General features: G+C 47.8%; 1 protein-coding gene across 1 annotated transcript in view; it reads left to right on the top strand.

Moving 5' to 3' along the window:
• L3MBTL2 (L3MBTL histone methyl-lysine binding protein 2) overlaps positions 1-26,241 on the top strand; it is a 308,748-nt gene that overhangs the window by 93,851 nt on the left and 188,656 nt on the right. Inside the window, 2 exon segments of the mRNA XM_073572982.1 lie at positions 4,806-4,940; positions 6,581-6,669. Of these exon segments, the coding sequence (XP_073429083.1) occupies positions 4,806-4,940; positions 6,581-6,669 (224 nt within the window).

Below are 26,241 nucleotides of genomic sequence, written 5' to 3'. Positions count from 1 at the left end.
TTCAGTATATGAGGCGCCAGGGTCTTCACTCGCTCCCTCGTTCGCAGCAACTTGGGTAGCTAAGGCTATGATATCATGGTCAGAAACATTAAACAAGGTCGCGCAGGAGCAGATGGCGATGGCCGGAGACTATGTAATTAATGCATCTTTGGATGCGGCAAATTGTTCGGCACTTGCTGCCGCCAATGCAATCTCTATCAGAAGAGCCCTGTGGTTAAGGACATGGCGAGATGATTCTACTTCCAAGAAGTCCTTGACTTCCCTGCCTTATCAGTACGGCCGCCTATTTGGGGAAAAGTTGGATCAACTTATCTCAGACTCCACAGGAGGAAAGAGCGGATTTCTCCCTCAACAAAAGGTTAAACCGCATTTTCGTCACCCGGTTCAGGCACTCTTTCGGGCTCTTCGCAACCCCGGGTAGACTACGTGGCCCAATTCCACCGCCTCAAGCCGCCCCAACCAGGATAGGGAGCAACAGGTCTCATAGAGCCAACCCATTGGGGAGAATGCGTGCTCAACAGGCCAGATCGAGGGGATCCAGATCCCAAAGATCATCGGCCAAATGACTCGAGGTCTTTACCAGACGGCACCAGCAAGGTGGGCGGCCGCCTACTCTGTTTTCACCACGTCTGGGCCAACGTCGCTCATGACGCCTGGGTAAAAGAATTGGTGTCCTCCGGTTACAAAATGGAATTTATCAGAGAACCCCCCAAGACGGTTTTTTCTTTCCCGGCTTCCCAGGGTAGATGCCCAGGCAAGGGCTCTATTGGGAGCCATAAAATTGCTCCAGCACAACGGAGTCATTATTCCAGTACCGGAACATGAAAGGGCTCAGGGTTTCTATTCCAACCTTTTTGCGGTTCCCAAAAAGGACGGGTCTGTCAGGCCTGTGTTGGACCTGAAGCTTCTAAACAGATTCATCAGGATCAGACCTTTCCGGATGGAGTCTCTCCGTTCAGTCATATCGGCCATGGAGCAGGGAGAATACTTGGCCTCAATAGACATCCAAGATGCATATCTGCATACTCCCATTTTTCCTCCTCATCAGAGGTTCCAATGCTTCGCCATCAGCGGTCGACATTTTCAGTTCGTAGCACTACCCTTCGGGCTAGCCACGGCTCCCAGAGTGTTCACAAAGGTTATGGCAGTTGTCATGGCCGTACTGCATTCTCGAGGCATAGTCGTCGTCCCTTATCTGGACGACCTCTTGGTCAAGGGCCCGTCAATACGGGCATGCGAGGAAAATGTCAGCATCACGCTGGATACTCTTGCCCGCTTAGGGTGGTTGGTCAATGTGAAGAAGTCATCCCTTATGCCAGCTCAGAAGATCTCCTTCTTAGGAATGATCTTCGACACTTGCCGAGGATTGGTGATTCTCCCTCAGGAAAAGGTACTAGCTCTCCAGCAGGGAGTCCGGACACTTCGCCAACCAGTCCCTCATACCATCCGATCTGGGATGAGGATTCTAGGGAAAATGGTGGCAGCAATGGAAGCAATACCTTTCGCCCAGTTCCATCTTCGCCCCCTGCAGCACGCCCTCTTGTCAGCCTGGGACAAGAACCCTTTCACGCTCGATCGGCGGTGTCAACTGTCCTCTCAAGTCAGGCAGTCGCTCGGATGGTGGATAACCAGTTCCTCTCTGACCCAGGGGAAACCCTTTCCCCCAGACCATTGGCTGGTGGTGACAACCGACGCCAGTCTCCTCGGCTGGGGAGCGGTGTTTCACCACCACACAACCCAGGGACGGTGGTCGCCACAGGAGGCACGCCTCCCAATCAATTTATTGGAGATACGAGCAATCCGGCTGGCACTGCAGAAGTTTCATCACTTTCTAGCAAGCCGCCCTGTCCGAATTCAATCGGACAACGCCACGGCGGTGGCTTACATAAATCACCAAGGGGGCACTCGCAGCAGAGCAACCATGCGCGAGGTGGGGCACGTTCTTCAGTGGGCCGAAGCAAAACACTCGGTGATTTCGGCAGTTCACATCCCAGGCGTGGAAAACTGGGCGGCAGACTTTCTCAGCTGGGAGGGTCTTGTGTCCAGAGAGTGGTCTCTACATCCCGAGGTCTTTCGGCAGATTTGTCAACGGTGGGGAACTCCGTATGTGGACTTGATGGCTTCCAGAATGAATGCCAAGGTGCCCACATGTCGCTCGGGCCAGGGACCCGAAGGCAATCGCTGTGGATGCGTTGGTTCTGCCATGGAACCAGTTTCGCCTCCCATATCTAATTCCCCCACTACCACTACTTCCGAGAGTCGTCAAGAAGATCAAGACGGAAGGGTTCCAGGCAATTCTGCTGGCCCCAGATTGGTGGTATGCAGATCTAATGCTGCTGCTCGCTGATGTCCTTTGGCGCCTACCAGAGCGCCTGGATATACTCTCTCAAGGGCCGATTTGCCACCCGAACTCAGGTGCCCTGTGTTTGACGGCATGACCGTTGAATCTTGGATTCTAACACAGGCAGGGTTCGGGAGCAAGGTGGTCACTACCAAGATTAGCGCCCGGAAGCCTGCTTTAGCACGAATTTACCACCACACCTGGAAGGTATTCTTCGCTTGGTGTCGAGGCCGTGGTGTTTCTCCGCTGAGATTCTCGATCCCTCAACATCTTGGCTTTCCTCCAGTTGGGGCTAGACTCGGGCTTGGCCCCAAGTTCCCTCGGGAGACAAATATCGGCCTTATCCGTCCTGTTCCAGCGCAGATTTGCTACCAATACGCAGGTGAAGACTTTCATCCAGGGAGTCTCCCACTTGGTACCTCCCTATAAGGTGCCTATGGACGCCTGGGACCTTAACCTGGTCCTAAGTGTTCTGCAGGAAGCTCCTTTTGAACCGCTTCAGGATGTCTCTTTGAGGTACCTTTCCTGGAAAGTGGTGTTCCTAGTGGCCATCACTTCTATCAGGCGGGTTTCAGAGCTGGCGGCCCTATCCTGCCGAGCTCCGTTCATCACTTTCCATAAGGATAAGGTGGTGCTCAGACCAGCCCCTCCGTTTCTGCCGAAGGTCGTGTCCGCTTTTCACATTAATGAAGATGTTGTCTTGCCTTCATTTTGTCCAGCACTGGTGCACCGTATGGAAAAGGATCTTCACACGTTAGACCTGGTAAGAGCCCTCCGGAGGTACGTGTCGATGACGGCACCCTTTCGTCAGACGGACACGCTGTTCGTGCTCCCCGAAGGGCGCAGGAAGGGACTCGCTGCCTCAAAATCGACAATAGCCAGATGGATTCGTTTGACTATTCAGGAGTCCTACCGCATTAGAGGCACGCTGATTCCAGCAGGAATCAGTGCGCACTCTACTCGTGCAGTGGGCGCCTCTTGGGCGCTTCGGCATCAGGCTTCGACGGAACAGGTTTGCAAGGCAGCAACCTGGTCCAGCCTGCACACATTTCCAAACATTACAATATTCATACTCAGGCCTCAGCGGATGTGTAGAAGGATTCTCCAAGCAGCGGTGGCGCACCTTTAAACAAGAGGTGCATGTAGCTTGGATAGGTGAGTTAACCCCCACCCAGGGACTGCTTTAGGACGTCCCACAGTCTCTGTGTCCCCCATTGAGGCGAAGGAGAAACATGGATTTTTGTGATAACTCACCGTAAAATCCTTTTCTCCGAGACGCTCATTGGGGGACACAGCACCCACCCTGATAGCCAGTTGGCTCTTGTTTTGTTAAAATTAATATGTGTCTACTTATTTGATATAAGGGTGGTGTTTTCCTTTGGGCATGTTGTACCTGTATTGAGGTTGATTTTGTTGTCTTCCTACTGCTTTGGTACCAAACTGATTTCCGCCCGCAATAGGGGCGAGGGTGTATACTGCGGAGGAGCTAACCTCTTTTTTTCACTTAGTGTCAGCCACCTAGCGGCAGAAGCATACACCCACAGTCTCTGTGTCCCCCAATGAGCGTCTCGGAGAAAAGGATTTTACGGTGCGTTATCACAAAAATCCATGTTTTTCAGCTGCAGGGACAGGACGACTGGTTGTAATTGAAGGAAACGTGAATGTGGCCAAGTACAGAGATATCCTGGCTGAAAACCTCTTCCAGAGTGCCCTGGACCTCAGACTTGGCCAAAGGTTCACCTTCAAGCAAGGCAATGACCCTAAGCTCACAGCTAAAATAACAAAGGCGTTGCTTCAAAACGACTCTGTGACCATTCTTGACTAGCCCAACCAGAGCCTGATCTGAACCCAAACAAGCATCTCTGGAGAGTCCTGAAAATGGCTGTCCACTAACATTCACCATCCAACCTGACGGAACTGGAGAGGAAGACGGATCTGTAAGGAAGAATGGCAGAGGATCCCCAAATCCAGGTGTGAAAAACTTGTTGCATCATTCCCAAGAAGACTCGTGGCTGTACTAGCTCAAAAGGGTGCTTCTACTCAATTCTGAGCAAAGGGTATGAGTACTTATGACCATGTGATATTTCAGTTTTTCGTTTTTAATAAATTTGCAAAAATTTCTACATTTCTGTTTCTTTTCCAGTCAAGATGAGGTGCAGATTGTACATTTATGAGCAAAAAAAAAGAACTTTTTTGAATTTACCAAATGGCTGCAATGAAGCAAAGAGTGAAAAATTTAAAGTGGTCTGAATACTTTTTGTAAACAATGTATTCTCCTTTTCTTATGACTGTTTACCTTTAGTGAGGTCATAGGAAATCTCGGAACTTTGGATCTATGTTATCAGTGTTTTCCTACTGTACAACATTGTTTAGTTTTCTCGTCCATATGAAACTTTTTTGACATATGAAATGTGTTTTTTTTTTTTCAAACATTTCTCTCTCTCCCAATCTTATACCCTCACAGGTTATAGGGCTTTGTTGCAGTATGAAGGTTTTGAAGATGATTCTACCCATAACTACTGGTGCAATTTAGCAGCTCTGGACATACATCCCATCGGATGGTGTGCGATCAATAGCAAAATCCTGGTGCCTCCGCATAGTAAGAAATGCGTTTTGCCATGTTCACACTACTTTAGATGTTTACACTTCTGCATTTTTATGTGTAACCCTCTCCTGCTTTCTTGAGCTTTGTACAGTTCAGAATGGCATTTTGTCACCAGGGTTATGCCGCCCACCAGGGTTATGCTGCCCAGGGTTATGCAGTATCAATATGAAAAAGCCTGATTCCAGGCTTCACTGTGGCCGAGTGAGCCGAGCATTATGTTACCTGGTATTCATGAGTCGCACCGACCCATACCCTCACCGATACTTTTTTTTTTCTCCCATAAATTACATTGGGAGAAAGATTTTAGCAGTGAGGAAGCCGCAGATCATTGATGTTGAAAGCTCAAGATCATTGTCTAGACTCCTTCTCGGCTCATGCCACTGCAGATAAATAGTAGTTTTCTCAAAACTGTGGTAAACTTGGATACCAAATAATATTTTTTTATATATGTTATTAAGCGATCTCGCTCTTTGTACTCACCTTGTGCTGAAACATCATTAGGCTGTGGCGACTTAAAATACATAAGTTGTTACGCTTACTAGCCAGGATTAAAAAAAAAAAAAAAAGTGATAAGCAAAAAAAAACAACAGAATGACTATGGCATGAGGTATTTTCTCCCCCACAGGAATACATGCTGGAAATGCTATGTTCTGTAAATGCTGCCTTCACTAGCCCTCATTAATTTACACCGCTTTATTCTCTTTATTACATTTTGTATAGAACTTGATACAGACCCTGTGCGATCTTTGTGTTCTCTATTTTCTCAGCTATGCTCGGTGTGTGGTCTCTGTGCACAACCCCTTTTAAATATTTATGGCTGCAAATATACATAACTAGATTATGGCCCGATGCTATCGCATCGGGAGGATGCGATAGTATCACACCTCTTGCCATGTTAACCCTCAACACACACTCCTCTCACCTTTCACCATCTCCACTCACTCTTTCAATCCACATACGACCCCTTCTCTCACTCCGTCTCTCATACTCACACCGTCATCGCCGCTGCTCCACGATCCCCGACATCATCTTCCGCCGGCGCCATCCTGGATCCCGACGTTGTCCACACCGGCGACATGTTCTTGCGGCAACGCCATCTTGAGTATCGCGGGATTTCGCCGATCCAAAATAGCGTCGCCGCAAGAACATGTCGCCGGCGTGGAGGACGTCTGGATCCAGGATGGCGCCGGCGGAAGAAGATGTCGGGGATCGTGGATCAGCGGCGATGACGGCGTGAATATGAGAGATGGAGTAAGAGAAAGGGTCGTATGTGGAGTGAAAGAGTGAGTGGAGATGGTGAAAGGTGAGTGGAGTGTGTGTGTTGAGGGTTAACATGGAAAGAGGTGTGCGGTGACGTCACCGGTTACAACTGGACGGAAGTTGTTACAACCGGAAGCTGCTTAGGGCATTTATTATTATAGATTATATAATAACAATAAAGTGCAGAAATGTCCATTGTCTTTTTGCTTTCCGCACTCTTTACACGAGACTTCTATTCCCTGCAATAAAAATCTTAAGACATGATTTTACATAGCCAGGGTTATACTGCAGTTTCTATTCGATTACCTTTAATTACAATCAGTCCCAATAAGACTGACTGTCCTTATAAAATAACTTTATTTTTCAATATGCAGCTATCCATGCCAAATATGACAACTGGAAAGAATTCCTAATGAAACAGCTGGTTGGCTGCAGGACTATTCCGGCAGAGTTCCATGTTAAGGTAAGCACAGTCACCAGACATGTTGTTTCCCTTTTTTTTACTAAGAAAAGCTTTTTAAAATATTTTTATCAAGCATTATTGCTTCTCGTGATGATGCATAACACCAAATTTTATGGCTAAAAGTATGTGTACATTGGACCATTACATCTTTATGATCTTAACCCAATTCATGACTTGATTTACCCACCCCCCACCCCTCCTGACCAGTGACATATTCGGTTTTATCATACATGCACATTTAGCTCCTCTGTACTCTACTATATATACATTTTTTTTTGTTTGTTCATTCAAATAATTATTTTCTCTTTTTTTCCCAACACTTGGGGCTTAATTTTTATATCGCTTGTTTTTTTGTTTTTTTGCTAATATCAAGGGAAAATTTAAGATGGGAAATGCGTCTATTTTCACATTTAATATTTTGGGTTTTTTTTACGACCAGAACCTATTCTTGGAACCAATAAAAACATTTTAAATTGCACTCCCCTTTCCACAAAAAATATTTTTTTGAGACATAATTTTTCTGTAGTGTTGGCACTAGAAACCACAATTTAGACTAATTTACCGTATCTTTTTTCTCCTTCGCCTCATTGGGGACACAGGTACTGTGGGTGCATGCTACTGCCGCCTGGAGGCTGACACTAAGTGAAAAAAAGAGGTTAGCTCCTCCTCCGCCATATACACCCTCGCCCCGATTGTGGGCGGAAATCAGTTCTTGCTTAGTGTCCTTTGGAGGCACACGTCTGTTTTTTCTCCAGACTTTTTTTTTTTTTTCTCATGAAGATGAGACGGGGTGACGGACTCTATTGAAAGGGTCCGATCTCCCCAAACCAACAACAGGCAAGCACATGCGAGTGTCGCCTCCACGCATCCTCTCCTGTGACGTGGGACGTGATGCCGGACTTAGCCCTGACCACCCTAAGGTATTGAAACCCTAGGCTGTACAGAGGCACAAGCATAGTCCGTGCGGCCACCACTGCTCCACCAATGCTAGACTGCGGTGCTGCATGGCGGCGGACGGTCCCTCTCCTCATCCCTGGAGGGAAAGACAGAGCTAGGGTGCCTGCACCGTCCTATATGTGCCCCCCCCCTCCCCTTTACCTGAGCTGGGAAGCTGAAGCATCGTCATCGAGGAGGATGGCCAGGGAGGGCTTCTGCAGCAACGTCCACAGGGCTTAGCCTTATCATTGGAGGTCGGGGCAGCAGCAGACGAAGAGGGCACCCCACCCCCCGTCGCGCACTTCCGTCCATGTGGCCTGGGACTCCGTGGGAGGTGGGTCCGCCCCCCCGTCGCGGCAGGCACCAGGCCTGGGCGGGCGCCGAAGAAATTGAGCCCCCAGCTTCGGACCAGCGCTAGGCCGCAAGCCAGAAGTACCGCCCCCGGAACTCTTCTTCTGGCGACGGCCCGCGTCGCAGCTGTGGCGCGTGCTTCTTTGAGCTGGAGCAACGCCCGGCACATCCAGGACATGTGGGGGCACAGGACTAGGGTAAGTGCTGCCCGAGAGGCCACGCTACGGAAAAACGATTAGTGCTCCCCCCCAGCGGTCTGCAGTGCTGATGCCTGGCAGATACAGCATGTCCGAAAAAGCGAAGACGCACACGTTTCTATAAGCTGCATGCATCTCTTGTCGGGCCGCTTTTCCGCTGGCGCAGAGCAAGCGATTATGCGAAGCCTGCGATTCCGAACGCACCCAGGAGCCCTCCCCTGCAACCAGGCCTAGTGTACCAAGTCCCCCGGAGTGGGCCCTATCACTGTCGCAGTCCATGGCGTCGCTTACGAGAGCAATCGAGTCCCTTCGCGCCCCAGATAGGGGCAGGGACAGTGGTTCGCCTGTCTTAGAGGGGTCCTCCACCTCACAGGAGCTTCCGGCCTGCAGGGGCCGCTCTCACTCCAGGCAGACGCGGGGGAAACGAACCCACATGGCGTCTCCCAGTCCATCCGGTGCCTTGGCATCCATGAGTTCCGCTTCTCGCTCTCCGTCAACAGTGGTCGATAGTGAGCAAACCTCAAATTTCGACTCAGACGAACCCTTGACCTAGATACTCCGGGGTGTCGTGAAACAGTGGACAACCTAATCGAAGCCGTCAACCAGACTTTGGGGATTGAGGATGATTCCACCTTGGCTTCAGGCCATAAGGTGGCATTTAAGCGAGTTAAGCGGCCTCATAGAGTCTTTTGCACTCAACCAGAGTTCGAGGACATAGTGCAACGACACAGGCCGGACAGACGCTTGCCCCGGACCTCTGTAAAAAATGGACGGAATCCCCAATGGTGGATCCACCCGTGTCACGCTTGGCCTCTAAGACCCTGTTATCCATACCTAGTGTTCTTCTATTAAGGATCCCACGGATCGTCTCATAGAGAGCTTTGCTCGCTCAGTATTTGAGGCATCAGGGTCAGCACTCTCTCCCTCGTTCGCGGCAATGTGGGTGGCCAAGGCCATGATTTCTTGGTCAGAATCATTAAACAAAGCCTTGCAGGATAGGGACCTATCTGCAGAAGTATCAGAGATCGCGAGTCAGATCGCTATGGCTGGGGTTTACTTAATCCATGCATCTTTGGATGTGTCCAATTGCACGGCACTTGCTGCCGCTAACGCAGTTTCCATGTCTTTAACCATAGAGCTCTATGGTTAAAGACATGGCGGGACGATTCAACCTCCAAGAAGTCCTTGACTTCTCTACCTTATCAGTGCGGCCGCCTATTCGGAGAAAAGTTAGATCAGCTCATCTCCGACTCCACAGGAAGGAAGAGCGGTTTTCTCCCTCTCAAAAGGTCAAACCGCCGTTTCGTCACCAGTTTCAGGCGCGTTTTCGGGCCTTTCGCAACCCCGGGTGGACGACAGCGGCTAATTCCGCTGCGTCAGGGCGCCCCAACCAGAATAGGGACCAACAGGTCTCGTATAAAGCCAACCCATTGGGCAGGATGCGTGCTAACCAGTACAGGTCAAGAGGATCCAGGTCCCAAAGATCTGCAGCCAAATGTCTCGGGGCATCTGCCAGACGACACCAACAAGGTAGACGGCCGCCTACTCTGGTTTCACCACGCCTGGCTTAGTGTCGCAGACAACACATGGGTGAGCGAGCTGGTGTCCACAGGGTACAAGATAGAATTTGTCAAGTCCCCCCCAAGACGATTTTTTTTCTTACCCATCTTCCCAAAGTGGATACCCGGGCAAAGGCTCTACTAGGAGCCATCGATTCGCTGAGCCACAACGGAGTCATCTTTCCAGCAACAAGAAGACTCAGGACTTCTATTCCAACCTGTTTGCAGTCCCCGAAAAGGACGGGACTGTCAGGGCCATTTTGGACCTAAAGCTCCTGAACAAATTTATCAAGATCAGACATTTCCGGATGGAGTCTCTCCATTCAGTCATATCGGCAATGGGGCAGGGAGAGTACTTGGCTTCTATCGATATCCAGGACGCCTATCTACATATCCCCATTTTCCCTCCGCATCAAAGGTTTCTGCGTTTCGCCATCAACGGTCTACATTTTCAGTTTGCAGCGCTGCTCTTCGGGCTAGCCACGGCCCCCAGAGTGTTCACGAAGGTCATGGCAGTCCCCATGGCCATCCTGAACTCCTGGGGCATAGTCGTATTTCCCTACTTAGATGACCTTTTGGTCAAGGGCCCTTCAAGGCGGGCATGTGAGGAAAGTGTCAGCATCACGCTAGATACTCTTGCCCGCTTAGGGTGGTTGGTCAATGTAAAGAAGTCATCCCTTGTTCCAGCTCAGAGAATTTCCTTTTTAGGGATGATCTTCGACACTTGCCGAGGGTTGGTAATTCTCCCTCGAGGCAAGGCCCTAGCCCTCCGACAGGGAGTGCGGGTACTGCGCCAACCAGTCCCCCACACCATCCGTTTCTGCATGAGGATTCTAGGAAAAATGGTGGCGGCGATGGAAGCGATCCCATTCGCCCAGTTCCATCTTCGCCCCCTGCAGCATGCACTCTTGTCATCCTGGAACAAGAATCCGATCACGCTCGATCATCGGTGCCGGTTGTCTTCTCAGGTCAGACAGTCACTACAGTGGTGGGCAATCAGTTCCTCCCTTCTTCAAGGCAAACCCTTTCCCCCAGATCAATGGCTGGTCGTCACAACCGACGCCAGCCTTCTCGACTGGGGAGCGGTTTTTCGCCACCACACGACCCAGGGATGGTGGTCACCGCAGAAAGCACGCCTCCCGATCATCTTGTTGGAGATACGGGCGATCCGGCTGCCTCTGCAACGTTTTCATCACCTTCTAGCAGGCCGCCCCGTCCGGATTCAGTCGGACAACGCCACGGTGATGGGTTATATAAATCACCAAGGGGGCACCCGCAGCAGGGCAACCATGCGCGAGGTAGGGCATGTGCTTCGCTGGGCCGAGAGGAACCGCATGGTGATATCGGCGGTCCACATCCCGGGGGTAGAGAACTGGGCGACAGACTACCTCAGACGGCAGGGGCCTGCGTCCGGGGAATGGTCACTACACCCAGAGGTCTTTCAGCAAATTTGCCAACGGTGGGGAACACCGGATGTGGATCTGATGGCCTCCAGGGTGTCCGTATTTTTTGCTCGGTCCCGGGACCCGCAGGCAATCACCGTGGATGCGCTGGTTCTGCCATGGAATCCGTTTTGCCTCTCATACCTATTTCCCCCACTGCCACTACTTCCGAGGGTCGTCAAGAAGATCAAGGCAGAAGGGGTGCCAGTGATTCTGCTGGCCCCAGACTGGCCTCGTCGGGCGTGGTACGCAGATCTAGTGCAGCTGCTCGTTGACGTGCAATGGCGACTACCAGAACGCCCAGATCTACTTTCTCAGGGGCTGATCTGCCACCCGAACTCAAGGGCCCTGTGTTTGACGGCTTGACCATTGAATCTTGGATTCTGACGCAGGCGGGGTTTGGGCGCAAAGTGGTTGCTACGATGGTTAGCGCCTGAAAGCCTGCATCAGCATGAATTTACCACCACACCTGGAAGGTTTTCTTTGCATGGTGTCGAGGCCACGGTTGTTCTCCACTGAGATTCTACATACCTAATATCTTGGCTTTTCTCCAGTCTGGCCTAGACTCAGGCTTGGCCCCCAGTTCTCTCAGGGGACAGATATCGGCGCTATCCGTCCATTTTCAGTGCAGGATTGCTACCAACTTGCAGGTAAAGACTTTCATCCAGGGGGTCTCCCACTTGGTACCTCCCTATAAGGCACCTATGGACGCCTGGGACCTTAACCTGGTCCTAAGTGTTCTGCAGGAAGCTCCATTTGAGCCGCTACAGGATGTCTCTTTGTCAGACCTTTCCTGGAAGGTGGTGTTCCTGGTAGCTATAGCATCAATCAGGCGGGTCTCTGAGCTGGCAGCGCTATCTTGCCGAGCCCCGTTTCTGACCTTTCACAAAGACAAGGTGGTTCTTAGACCAGCTCCTCCTCCTTTTTTGCCAAAAGTCTTTTCCTCGTTTCACATTAATGAGGATATTGTCTTGCCCTCTTTTTGTCCAGCACCGGTACACCGTGTGGAAAAGGCCCTGCATACGTTAGACCTGGTGAGAGCACTCAGGAGGTACGTGTCGCGAACAGCACCCTTTCGTCAGTCAGACGCGCTGTTCGTGCTCCCTGAAGGTCGCAGGAAGGGACTCGTTGCCTCAAAATCGACCATAGCCAGATGGATTCGTTTGACTAATCAGGAGTCCTTCCGCATCAGAGGCGCGCCGATTCCAGCAGGGATCAGAGCACACTCTACTCGGGCAGTGGGTGCCTCTTGGGCGCTTCGGCACCAGGCTTCGACGGAGCAGGTTTACAAGGCAGCAACCTGGTCCAGCCTGCACACGTTTACTAAACATTACAATATCCATACTCAGGCTTCAGCGGATGCGAGCCTGGATAGAAGGATTCTCCAAGCCGCGGTGGCGCACCTTTAGACAGGAGGTGCATGTAGCTTGGATCGTTGAGTCAACTTTCCACCCCGGGACTGCTTTAGGACGTCCCACAGTACCTGTGTCCCCCAATGAGGTGAAGGAGAAACATGGATTTTTGTGATAACCGTAAAATCCTTTTCTCTGAGATGCTCATTGGGGGACACAGCACCCACCCTGCTAGCCAAGTTGGCTTCTGTTTTGTTTAATTAACATGCTCTTTGTATGATATTAGGGTGGTTATTTTCTAGACCTGTTACCTGCATTAAGGTTGATGTTGTCTGATTTTGGTTTGATCTCCTACTGCTTTTGCACCAAACTGGTTTCCGCCCGCAATTGGGGCGAGGGTGTATACGGCGGAGGAGGAGCTAACCTCTTTTTTTCACTTAGTGTCAGCCTCCAGGCGGCAGTAGCATACTCCCACAGTACCTGTGTCCCCCAAAGAGCGTCTCGGAGAAAAGGATTTTACGGTGAGTTATCACAAAAATCTATGTTTCACTTTAATTCTTTTTTTTTTCTATTTTGCCATTTTATCTTTTTTTTTTTTTTTTTTTTTTTCATTTATTTTATTCTGTTCCTTTACAAGATCTTAACCCCTTCACCCCCCCAACCCTCTTTTCACCTTACTGACCAGGCCAAGTTTTACAATTCTTACCAGTATTACTTTATGTGGTAATAACTCTGGAAAGCTTCAACAGATCCTACTGATTGAGAGTTTTTCGTGACCCATTGTACTTCATTATAATGGTAACATTTCTTCAATATGACTTATGTTTATTTGTGAAAATATTGAAAATGTGAAAAAGTTAGCAATTTCTAAACTATTTTACATTTTTATGCCTTTAAATCAGTCATGTCACACAAAATAGTTAATAAATAACATTACTTTATCGCTTCATTGGGGGATACAGGTAACCATGGGGTGTATGCAGCTGTCGCTAGGAAGCTGACACTAGGCAAAAAAAGGAAAGTAGCTTCTGCCCAGCAGTATAGATCCACTGACAGGCACAAAGTACCTCAGTTTATGCTTAGTGTCTGTATGAGGCGGACCTGGATCTGATCCCGATTCCGCATTTTCTTTTGCAGGTTTTCTGTTTGTGTTTAGTAATCTTTTTTCCTTTTTTTTTTTTTTCAGGTTCAGCTTTCTAGGGTAACAGAGTGTAATGTCACTCTTCAGCAGTGTCACCAAGTCTCAACATATGTCCATATCTGCAGGGGCTTCTCCTCCTCCCTCTACGCACACTGTGGTTCATTATGCCTGCGCCCACTGCAAAAGAAAGTGGTCTTCAGGGAAGCCGGCCCCTTTCTGCCCATCCTGTAGTCCTTCCACCATTTCTGCCCCTCAGAAGAGCACCCTAATGCACGGGATGAGAACACACCCTTCCCTCCGGAGTGAGCTGTAGCCATGACTCAGTCAGTCTCTGACCTGACTAAAGTATCACAGTCCCTGGTTTAGGTCCTGGAACGTCTCCCACATCTATCTGCCGCCACCAGTGCTCCAAATCCCTCTCACGGTGATTTGCATGCTCCTGACCATGACCTTCGTAGGGACAAATCGGGTACAAAGTCTAGGAAGTGGGCTCTCTCTAGATCCTCATCCAGTTCACCGTGTCCCTCTGCATCATCCAGGATGCCCCCCCTCGGAGGCGGTTTTTGGGTCATATGTGCATTCCCAGTCTGAGTCTGATTCAGACCCACCTCAAAAATGCAGGACATGGTAGATAGCCTTATTTTGGCTATTACCCAAACTCTTTATGTGAAAGAGGATGAGGTTCCCGCTCACTTCTTTTCCTTCAAACGGGTAAAATGCCATTCCCGCGCCTTTTCCAATCCCATAGTGTTTGAAGCGACTATGGCTAAACATTGGGAACTTCCTGAAAAGCGCTTCCCGGGAAGTAAGCAGCTAGACATTCTTTACCCTTTTAACCCAGATCTTGTTGGTAAATGGGCAGAGTTCCCTAAGGTGGACCCACCAGTTTCTCTCCTGTCTTCCAAGACAGTTCTGTCTCTACCGGATGGCGCGTCTCTTAAGGACGCTACAGACAGGCAGATCGAATCTTTGGCTAAATCAGCCTTTGAAGTGGCTGGTGCCTCCGTCTGCCCCAGCTTTGCTTCCACCAAAATCCATCTCTGCGTGGGCCAAAATGCTCAGCCAGGGCATCCTGGAAGGAGCTCCTCGTGGGGCAGACCAGATTGCCACACCGGCAAATATCTTCTGGCTGCCTCTTTGCATGCAGCTGGTTGTTCCACCAGGGCAAATAGCAACATCATTGCTATGCGCTGCATCCTCTGGTTAAAGGGGTGGATGTTGATCCGCCCTCAAAGTCCCTCACTAACCTGGCCTTTCAGGGTTCTAGGCTTTTCAGGTCTAAACTGGATCAGATATTTTCGGACGCTACTGGGGGGAAAAGACCATCTCTTCCTCAGTCCAGACCCAAACATCCTTTCAACAGGAAAGGGCCCCTGGCTTTTTGTTCCTTTCGATCCTTCTCTTCTTAAGGGACTTCCTCCCAGTAGGACCGCTCTTCTGCCCCAGAGAAAAAGAAGCCATCCTTCAAACCTGCACGTCACTGGAGACCAAAGGGCCATTTCTCCAAGCCCTCTGGCTGAGTCTCCCTCTCACAGGTTCTCTTCTAAGTGACGGGTCACCCCCTCCCGGGAATCTCTCCAGGGTGGATGGCTGGTTTCTTCTCTTCAGGGACGCATGGTTGTCGGTGGTCGACGCCTGGGTCAGAGAGATAGTTATGTCCGGTTACAAAATAAAATTTTCTTCCTCCTCAAGAAGACATTTCTTTCAGTTTCGCCCGCCAAGACTTCCGTCTCAGGCCCCAGGGGTTCTTCACTCTGTTTTCTCCCTTCTACGCTCAGGAGTAATCATACCCGTCCCCTGGAACGAACGGTTTACCGGGGTCTACTCCAGTCTTTTCGTGGTACCGAAGAAAGACGGATTGCTCTACCCGATCCTGGACCTCAAACTGTTGAACCGCCACGTTCAGATCCACCACTTCAGGATGGAGTCTTTACATTCGGTGATCGCCTCCATGGAACCAGACATTCAGGATGCTTACCTTCACATTCCTGTTTGTGTTCAGCATCAGAGATTCCTTCGGATCGCAATCCAGGAGGATTGTTATCAGTTCACGGCCCTTCCCTTCGGCCTGGTCTCTGCCCCCAGAGTTTTCACGAAGGTCATGGCAGCGGTCATGGCCATCCTTTGCCCAAAGGGGATTCTCAAGTTCCCTTACCTGGACAAACTTCTGATCAAGGTGCTGTCCCACCGGTAATACGACCAGAGTCTTCAGATCACTCTGGACACTTTGGTCCATTTCGGCTGGATAGTCAACCGAGAGAAGTCCTCCCTGATCCCAGCTCAGCGCCTGGCGTTTCTAGGTATGAAGTTCGACACGACCCAAGTCCGTGTCTTCCTTACAAATGAAAAGTTTCCATCTCTCTGCCAGGGAATCCGCTCTCTAATGCGTCCAGCGCCTCTTCCCCTAAGATCCTGCATGAGGGTTCTGGAGAAGATCATTACCTCCACGGAAGCCGTGCCTTTTGCCTAGTTCCACACCCGTCCTCTTTAGCTGGCCCTCTTGTCTACTTGGGACAAGAGAACTGTCTCCCTGGACCGGTCGGTACTTCTGCCTCTCAAGGTGTGGCAGTCTCTGACTTGGTGGACGCTTTCCGCCTCAGTCCTGTGCGGGAGGTCCTTCCTCCCTCTCCGGTGGCAGGTCATCACCACCGACGCCAGTCTCCTCGGTTGAGGAGCGGTCTTCATTCATTGCACTGTAAAGGGTCGCTGGAACGCTCAAGAAGCACTTCTCCTCATCAATCTTCTGGAAATCAGGTAAATCTTTCTTGCCCTTCTCCACTGGCAGTTTCTCCTCACAGGCAAACTGGTCCGCATTCAGTTGGACAAATACACGGCCATGGCTTACATAAAACACGAAAGTGGGACTCGAAGCAAACCGGTTGACAGAGGTGACAAGGATTCTGCGATGGGTGGAATGTCACGCCCGTGCCATATCAGCCGTTCACATCCCGGGGGGGTGGAAAATTGGGCAGCCAATTTCCTGAGTGGTCAAGGTCTTGCATCATTTGAGTGGTCTCTCAATCCTGACGTCTTCAACCGAATATGTCAGAGATGGGGCACTCTGGACGTCGACTTGATGGCATCTCGGATGAACCACAAGGTTCCTCTGTTCGTAGCCAGGTCCCGGGATGCGCTGGCCATAGGCTGCGATACTCTAGTGATCCTGTGGTCCCAATTTCAGCTGCCTTATCTTTTTCCGCCTATCCCCTTGATTCTGAGGGTCAGGAAAAAGCTAAAGGCAGAAGGAATTCCCATAATCCTGATAGCTCCACAATGGCCAAGACGGGCCTGGTATGCGGAGCTGGTGAACATACTTACGGACGCCCCGTGGAGGCTTCCAGACCATCCAGATCTTCTCACAAGGCCCCTCTTCCACCAGAGTTCTCAGTTTCTGAGTTTATCGGCATGGCCGTTGAGGCCGCAGTCCTGAAGGAGGCTGGCTTTTCTCTCCAGGTCATTTAGACCATGATTAGGGCGAGAAAGCCAGCATACTCGCGTATCTATCACAGATATTGGAAGGCCTTCTTCCGGTGGTGCTAGGAGAACAATTTATTTCCGATGTCCTTTTCCCTTCCTTCCATCCTTGGTTTTCTTCAAGCGAGTCTCAACTCAGGTCTATCATTCAGTACCCTTAAAGGTCAGGTTTCCGCTCTGTCAATTCTCTTCCCGCTCCCAAGTGAAGACTTATCTTCAGACTGTCGCCCACCTGGCAGCACCTTACCATCCTCCGATAGAACCATGGGAACTTAATTTCGTTCTCGGCGCCCTCCAACAAGCGCCCTTTGAGCCCATTCAAGATATCTAGTTTTCTCTGCTGTCATGGAAGGTGTCCTTCCTAATCACTATTACGTCTATCAGGAGGGTTTCCGAGTTAATTTAACCCAAGGTGTCATACCTAAATGATCAAAACATCCAGTTCAATATAAATTAGTTATTGGGCAACTCCATACTAGATGAAACCTACAAAACATACATGAGTTCAAAAACGCCCAGATTCAAAGAATTACAAGGAATAAAGCACACAAAAAACAGTTTTTTTGTGCAAAAATCAGTTAAATAACTTTATTGATATAAAAACACGTATAAATACAAAATTCATGAGTACATAAGGTGGAAGACTAGACAGCAACCACCTGAAAAATTATAGTCATAGCAGCTAACGCCATATAGGCGAAATGGCCGAAAGGCAAAATCTAGTATTGATATTATAATTCAGGAATATCCGTATATCCTGAGAGACCTATAAGTGAGGAAGTCCTTGTTCATACAATATAGTATATAAGAATCCCATTCAATAAACTAAGGGACAGGGGCCCTGCAGTAATAGGCCTAAGACCTCACTAGTCACTCAATCTATTTACCATGCCAAGTGGTCGAAGCATACAAGGACTAAAGTTTCTTACCCATGTGGGAATTTCAGGTGGCGCTGGCTCGGACCTGACGCGTTTTGCTCCAAAGGGCTTCCTCGGGGGGCTGTTTGACTTGTGTTATGGACTAGGACCCTTTTATAGCGGCACTAATAATCCTGATGCGCGCGGCCATCTTGCGCATGCGCGGTGGACACGAATTCCCCGCCACGTCATTTCCGGCCATCCCGGAGGTCGGCGCGCGTCATGGCATCCACATCGTCATGGGAACCCTACGAGCGCCGAAGCAGTTCAGATGCCTTTCATGACGCGGCGGGCATGTGCACAGCGCACGCGCCTACCACTGACGTCATTACCAATAGAGCAAATAGAGGGGCACAAAGGGAAAAGGCAAATGTGCACATAAATCCCCATCATATCTACAAGTACCAGCTCTGTGTGTGTCGACAAATCAGCAACAGGAATTATATTTGAAGTAACAACTAAATACACACAATATAAGGCCATTATAACAAGGGTAAAGGGAAAATATAATATAAAAGGCAAATATTACCCAAAACAGATAAACTTGCCAACATATCATATATACATAAAAGGTGTATATAGAGACACATATTATAACATTCAATGCGGTACTAAAATGAGCACACTCATATGTATCCCTTCTTCAAGTCAGGCCATAAAAAGGTCCATATCTTCACAGCTTGATGACAATAAATCGTCTTCAAAAATCCAGATGGTCATATATACTTGAACTATACAGATAAAAAACAGATATTTTAATTAAAACCAACCCATAACACCAAATAAAATCAAGAGAAAACGAGGAAAAGTTATTATAGGAATGGTGAAAATGATAATTTCTCATTCAGGCCTTTAGGGTACATTGTGCCGAGGGTGACAATCCATCGGCACTCAAGCTGTGCCAAAGTACGCTTCAGATTGCCACCCCTAATCCCACAATGGACTCGATCAATCCCACGTATCTGTAACCCAGATGGATTAGAATCATGACAGAGTCTAAAGTGTCTGGGAATCGTCTTTAAGCCAGGGATATCCATAGATTCCTTCGCTGCCAGGATATCCCTGACATGTTCGCGGGTCCTCACTCGCAGCTCACGGGATGTTAAGCCCACATAGATCAAATTACAAGGGCATGTCGCATAATATAGGACATACCGTGAGCTGCAGGAAATATAGGTCAGGATACGGTAATCTTTACCACCACCAGGAGATGTAAAATTGAAGGTCCGTATAATATTGCTACATGCCTGGCAAGTGCCGCAACGGTAACAACCCCAACGCTGTTTCTGCGCACCGAAGGGGTTAGGATTAGATGCCACATAGTGGCTTTTAACTAACAAATCCCTCAAGTTTTTCCCCCTCCTGGCCGTCATGAGAGGACGATCAGGTAAAATTTGACTCAAAGAAGCATCCGTCATAAGGACTGACCAATGTCTCTGAAGGATCTGGCGCATATCTAACCACTGATTATTAAACGTTGCAATAAATCTCAGTGGCTGATCTTTGTTATTCCTGCGCTCAGATCCACAGAGAAGTTGGCTGCGTGGAGTACCTCGGGCCCGAAGTAAACCTTTTTTAATACATCTTTTGCTATAGCCGCGCTCACTGACCCTGAAACTAAGGTCACGAGACTGACCCTCAAAGGCTGCATCCGTAGAACACACTCTCCTCATCCGTAAAAATTGTCCGGTGGGAATTGCTCGGATGGTCGATGGGGTATGGGCAGAGGTTGCATGCAATAAAGCATTAACAGCAGCGTCTTTACGAAAAAATATCTGTCTGAATTCTGCCCCCTGTCCCTTAGTTTATTGAATGGGATTCTTATATACTATATTGTATGAACAAGGACTTCCTTACTTATAGGTCTCTCAGGATATACTGATATTCCTGTATTATTATAATATCAATACTAGATTTTGCCTTTCGACCATTTCGCCTATATGGCGTTAGCTGCTATGACTATAATTTTTCAGGTGGTTGCTGTCTAGTCTTCCACCTTATGTACTCATGTATTTTGTATTTATACATGTTTTTATATCAATAAAGATATTTAACTGATTTTTGCAAAAAAACTGTTTTTTGTGTGCTTTATTCCTTGTGATTCTTTGAATCTGGGCGTTTTTGAACTCATGTGTGTTTTGTGGGTTTCCGAGTTAGCAGCATTATCGTGTCGTTCTCCGTTCCATATCCTGCATCAGGACAAAGTAGTTCTCAAACCTGTTGCTTCTTTTCTTCCCAAGGTGGTTTCTTCTTTTCAGATCAATGAAGACATTGTCGTTCCTTCTCTATGTCCTTCTCCGGTTCATCCCCTGGAGAAGTCCCTCCACAAGCTGGATTTGGTCAGGGCTATTCGAGTCTACCTTTCTAGGACTGCTTCTTTTCGTAAGTCCAATTCCCTATTTGTCATCTCTGAAGGTTGTCGAAAGGGGCTCCCAGCTTCTAAGTCCACTATTGCCAGTTGGATTCGTTTGGCAATATTGGAGGCATACCGCATTCAGGACAAACAGCTTCCTCCGGGGGTGAGGACGCACTCCACTCGGGCCGTGGGGGCTTTCTGGGCTGTTCGTCACCAGGCTTCGGCCTTGCAGATTTGCAAGGCCACAACTTTGTCATCTTTACACACCTTTATGAGGTTTTACAGGGTTCATACCCATGCCTTGTCTGATGCAGGCCTGGGTAGGAAGGTGCTGCAAGCGGCGGTTACGCACCGGCCGAACGAAGTCTGTTTTCTTTACATATTTTTTTTCTATTTCCCACCCTTGGTAACGTTTTTGGATGTCCAGTGTCCCCCAATGAAGCGATAAAGAAAGAGGGATTTTTGGTACCGTAAAATCTTTCTTGGAGCCTTCATTGGGGGACACAGCACCCTCCCTGTTTGTTTGTACCATTGTTGGGCCTACGTGCCTTTGTTGTTGGGATGGTACAAAAGTTGAGCTTTTGGTTGCTTCTCCTTCTGCTTTAACACTAACTGAGATACTTTGTGCCTGTCAGTGGGTGTATACAGCTGGAGAGGAGCTATTTTTTTTTTTTTGCCTAGTGTCAGCCTCCCTAGCGACAGCAGCATAAACCCCATGGTTACCTGTGTCCCCCAATGAAGGCTCCAAGAAAGAGATTTTATGGTGAGTACCAAAAATCCCTCTTTCCTACATATATACTTTACATATTTTTTTTGTTTGTAAGGAAGTTAAAAGTTAACCAGCAGTTTCTCGTTTTTCCAACAAAATTTACGAAACCGTTTTTTTAGGGACCACATCACAATTGTAGTGATTTTCAGGGGCCTATGTGACAGAAAAGACCCAAAAGTGACACCATTCTAAACACTGCACCCCTCAAGGTGCTCAAAACCACATTCAAGAAGTTTATTAACCCTTTAGGTTTTTCACAGGAACTGAAGCAATGTGGAAGGAAAAAAAATGAACATTTTAACTTTTTTTCTCAAAAATTTTACTTTACACCCATATTTTTTTTCATTTTCACAAGGGTAGCATAAGAAAATGGACCCCAAAAATTGTACAATTTCTCCTGAGTACTCCGATACCCCTTGTGTGGGGGGAAAACCACTATGTGAGCGCACAGCAGGGCCAGAAGGGAAGGAGCGCTGTTTGAGTTTTTCAAAGTAGAATTGGCTGGAATCAAGACCAGAATCCATGCCGCGTTTGGAGAACCCCTGGTGTGCCTAAACAGTGGAAACCCCCCTCATGTGACACCATTTTGGAACCTATGCCCCAAAGGAATTTGCTTAGATGTGTGGCAATCACCTTGAACCCCCAGATGCTTCACAGAAAATGATAACATTGAGCCATAAAAAATAAAAATAAAAATTACATCATTGGCATCCTGTCACGTTTTGGAGAGCCTCTGATGTGCCTAAACATTAGAAACCCTCCCACACGTGACGCTAAATTAGAATTGATCTAGTGTTTCCTGGTATGTGAATGTTATTTTGTAGTGGCATACGTAAGTTGTGTAGAGTATGACATACTGGCATATATGAGTTGGGTAAGTCAGAAATTCATTTAAAAGTCCATGGATGTGTGGTACAGTTTGAAGCATTCTTTTATTTGCAGGCCATGTTTGTCGTGTAAGGTGTCGCATTGATAAGTGGTGTCAATGCATATCTCCCTTTAACACACTTGACACCTTTTTTGCGACCTTCCATTCTTTGTGGTCTGGGGGCCTTTCCCAGGTAAATGTATCCCTGGTACAACACGGGGACCTTCAGGTCTGAAATTACTGGCATCCGTTCCTTCCTGACTTCCAAAGATTAGGGCCTTGATCACTACCTCCTGGAACAGAAGGTAGGATGTACTTGTCTGGCCTGCACAGCGTGATAGTACGTAAGTGTTGTACGTTGCCATCTGTACGATGTGCACGACCAGCTTCTTGTACCACACCTTGGTTTTCCTCTTGGCACTGTTCGACTGGAGAACTTGATCAACAGCCCAAATTCCCCCATGTTCTTGCTGTACCCCAGTAGAAAGTCTGGTTTGGTGACCTGTGTAGAGGTACCTTGTACTGGGGTGAGGGGGCTGCCATCACGATGTATGCTGGTCAAGAAAAGGACATCCCTCTTGTCCTTATACTTGATCTCCAGCAGGATGTTGCTACATTGGGCTCTGCACTCCTCCTTTCTAAGGCTAGTTTCACACTTGCGCCTTTTTGCGCAGCGTTTCGAGCGTGCATGATACGCATGCCAAAAACGCGTGCAAACGCTGCGTTTTTTTGTAGCATTATCGGGCGCATTACGACAAAAAAATCGCAGCGTTTTTATGCGTTTGTAAGCGTTTTTACATGCGTTTGCCTTTTTTATGTGCAATGGTAGTCTGGGTGTCACAATTCACAGGAGAAAAATCCTTGAAAAATTCTTGCAACACACTCCACCAATGGGACAGCAGTGGGCGTGTGTTATGGGAATTCTTTATATAGACCCTGTTTACAGCTGAATTCTTCACATTTGCTTGCATTTTCCTTTGTGAAACATGGATCTGCGCTGGAAGAGTTTTTACTTTGACTTGGATCTGGACATCAGGATGGCTCAGGCTTATGCAGTTGCTTGCCATCAACAAAGGGAGAGAGAGGCAGTGAAGACAGCAGTGGCGGCGTTTGTGGATACATCCCATTATTGAACTCCGGGAGAGCCGTGGAGCGTACCACACCCTCTACAGTGAGCTACAGGAAAACCCGGAGAAATTTAATGACTATACCCGGATGTCCCAACAAACCTTTAATGATTTGCTTGGTCGTGTCCACGAAGCCATCCGGAGACAGGACACGCAGCTCCGTCGTGCGATTCCTCCTGAGGAACGGCTCCTGGTCACATTACGGTACGTAGTATTGCAAAACCAATGCCTGCATAATTTTCTTGGTTGTGACATGTACTATTCCAAAACTGGCAGAATTATAGTTCTGCCATGTAGTCAAACAAAAGGATGGATTTTTTTATGACATGTAGTGAACAAAAGGCTGCAAATGTATTTTTAAGATTTTTTTTTTTTTACTTTATTTCTGGTGTTTTTAAAAATCCATATACATAAATAATAACTTTTGTTTTTTCTTGGTTTCCCAGATTCCTGGCTACTGGAGAGACCCTCTCTTCACTTCACTTCCAGTACTGAGTTGGAATATCCATGTTGTCAGGAATTGTAACGGACACCTGCCGGGCTTTGTGGAACATTCTCTGTCTAGATTTCATGCCCCTGCCCATTGTAGAAAAGTGGTTGGAAATCGCCGAAAAATTCTGGACAGTCTGCAATTTCCCCAACTTTATGGGAACGGTTGATGGGAAACACATCCGGATTATCAAGTCAAAAAGAACTGGATCAGAGTACTACAACTATAAAAAGTACTTCTCTAAAGTACTCATGGCCATTTCTGATGCAGACTGTATGTTTATTGCAGTGGACATTGGTGCATTTGGCCGTGGGAATGACTCCCAGGCCTTTAAGAACTCAGACATGGGCCGGAGGTTGTATGGCAACCAGTTCAATTTCCCCATGCCCCTCTCTCTTCCCAACACCGAAGGTCCTCACAGCCCTTTGTAATGGTTGGGGATGAGGCATTTCAGATGTGCCAAAACCTGCTTAAACCCTACTCCAGCCAGGACTTGGACCACAACAAAAACATTTTTAATTACAGGCTGACCAGGGCCAGAAAAACTGTAGAGTGTGCTTTTGGTATACTTGTCTCTAGATGGCACATTCTTGGCACAGCCATTAATCTGAAACTGTAAACAGTGGATGAAGTGGTGAAGGCCTGTGTGGTTTGTCATGGCTAGAGAGCACCCGAACTTAGATCTTGATGATGTTGCCCCTAACCCATTGCCTGAATTTACTCAGCACCCTCTCAGGTCATCCGTTGAAGTTGGCCAAATGAGGGACCAATTTGCGGCCTACTTGAACTCAGATTTAGGATGGGTGGAATGGCAAGAGCAAATGGTGTAAAAAAATTTTCTTGTTGGTATGTTAAGAAAAAAACTGTTTTGATACCTGTACTGAGTGCACGCTGTGTTTTTACACTCCCAATACTATTATGAAGTGGCCAGGTGTACCAGTGAATTTATGATGCTGTGTTTTGTGCATCATGAATTTACTGGTAATCCTGACCAGGTGACTATACATACACACACAAGTTGTATGACCTTTATCATCTCTACAGTGTGTGTTCAATTTGCAGCGACGGTGGAGAAAATACAACTAATATTTGTGTCACATGGGCCGAATTTACAAATAGTGATTTGTGGATGCACTGGCATCCTTCACTTTTTATGCACCTAGGATTTCACTGATTGAGCGCCTTTGCCGGCTGTCGCAGTGTTTTCTTTGACTGGTCTCCCTGAGGTCAGTGATTGTTTAGTGATGTTGGTCTACTAGGCATTGCTCCCACCTAGCCAGATTCCTACTCCACACTGATGAGGGGCAACACCCCGAAACAGCTGTCTGTGGATGGATACCTGGCCTTGTTATTTCCCTTGTCATATCTGTAAACTCGTAAAGAGCTGGATATTGACTTAAAGGGCCACTTAATATGGTGGTAATGGTGGTTTTCGAAAGGAGCCACCCCTTGGCTGGGTCTTTCCCTGGAGGAAGATCTGGCTAGTCCCGTGTTTGAGACTCTTAAATGAGGCTCCATGGACTTTATTTGCATATTCGTATTTCCCAGGGAGCAATGCACCTAGGATTTCACTGATTGAGCGCCTTTGCCGGATGCTGCAGTGTTTTCTTTGACTGGTATCCCTGAGGTCAGTGATTGTTTCGTGATCCTTCACTTTTTATGACACCTAAACATGTGACTATAAATATTATTTGTAGGATCACCACTGTGGCTTGAGTTTGAACGCACACTGGAGACATAATAAAGTTTATACAACTTCTACAATACCCAGGCCTGGTGTCATCCTGAAGTGAGGACGACTTCACAAAGTTATCACACATGGGCAGGAGAATACACATTAAACTGCAGCATCGCTACAGTCTGCTTCAAATATATGTCGACTGAAGCAACGCTGCAGGTTAAACCTCATGTGTAATCACCTGCCCAGGTGTAATCGTTATGATACAAGGCCAGGGTATTGTTGAAGTAAATATAACATTTATTTTCACCATCATGTCAGTTTATTCAGCACACACGTAATGGAGTATGTGGTTATTTACAAGGTATATCTACAGTCCCTTGCCTTGTCTCAAAAATAGTTAAATGATGATGGTAATAAAAAAAAATAGACAAGGTAACAATAGATATGCCTTGCACTCAACACCATCCTATTTCAGGGTTCCCAAACTAGTCCTCAAGGCCCACCAACAGATAATGTTTTAAGGATTTCCTTTTTTTGGCTCAGGTGAAGCAGTTATCATTGGAAGAATGGTATTCCTTTAAACATGATCTGTTGGTGGACCTTGAGGACTGGACATTGGGAAGCCGACTCCATTCAGTCTGTGCAATAGAAGACTGAAGAGACTGGTGGTGAAAATGCAAGTCATCTAAATTTGATTTTTTTACACCACATATCTCCAAGACTGACACAAGACACATAGTAATGGAGATATCTGTTGTCAAAAACACTAAGCTATATGACTTTTATTTTCCACACCAGTCTCTACATTCTTCTAATATTGCACAGACTGAATCGAGCAGGGTTCCCCAACTCCAGTCCTCAAGGCCCACCAACAGATCACGTTTTAAGGAATTCCATTGCTCCGGTGATAAC

Source organism: Dendrobates tinctorius, unplaced genomic scaffold (genome assembly GCF_039654945.1).
Source record: "Dendrobates tinctorius isolate UK_male_01 unplaced genomic scaffold, ASM3965494v1 ptg000033l, whole genome shotgun sequence".
NCBI classification, from domain to species: domain Eukaryota; kingdom Metazoa; phylum Chordata; class Amphibia; order Anura; family Dendrobatidae; genus Dendrobates; species Dendrobates tinctorius.
The sequence above is the reverse complement of the archived record's forward strand: the minus strand, read 5'-3'. Positions and strand labels throughout refer to the sequence as shown.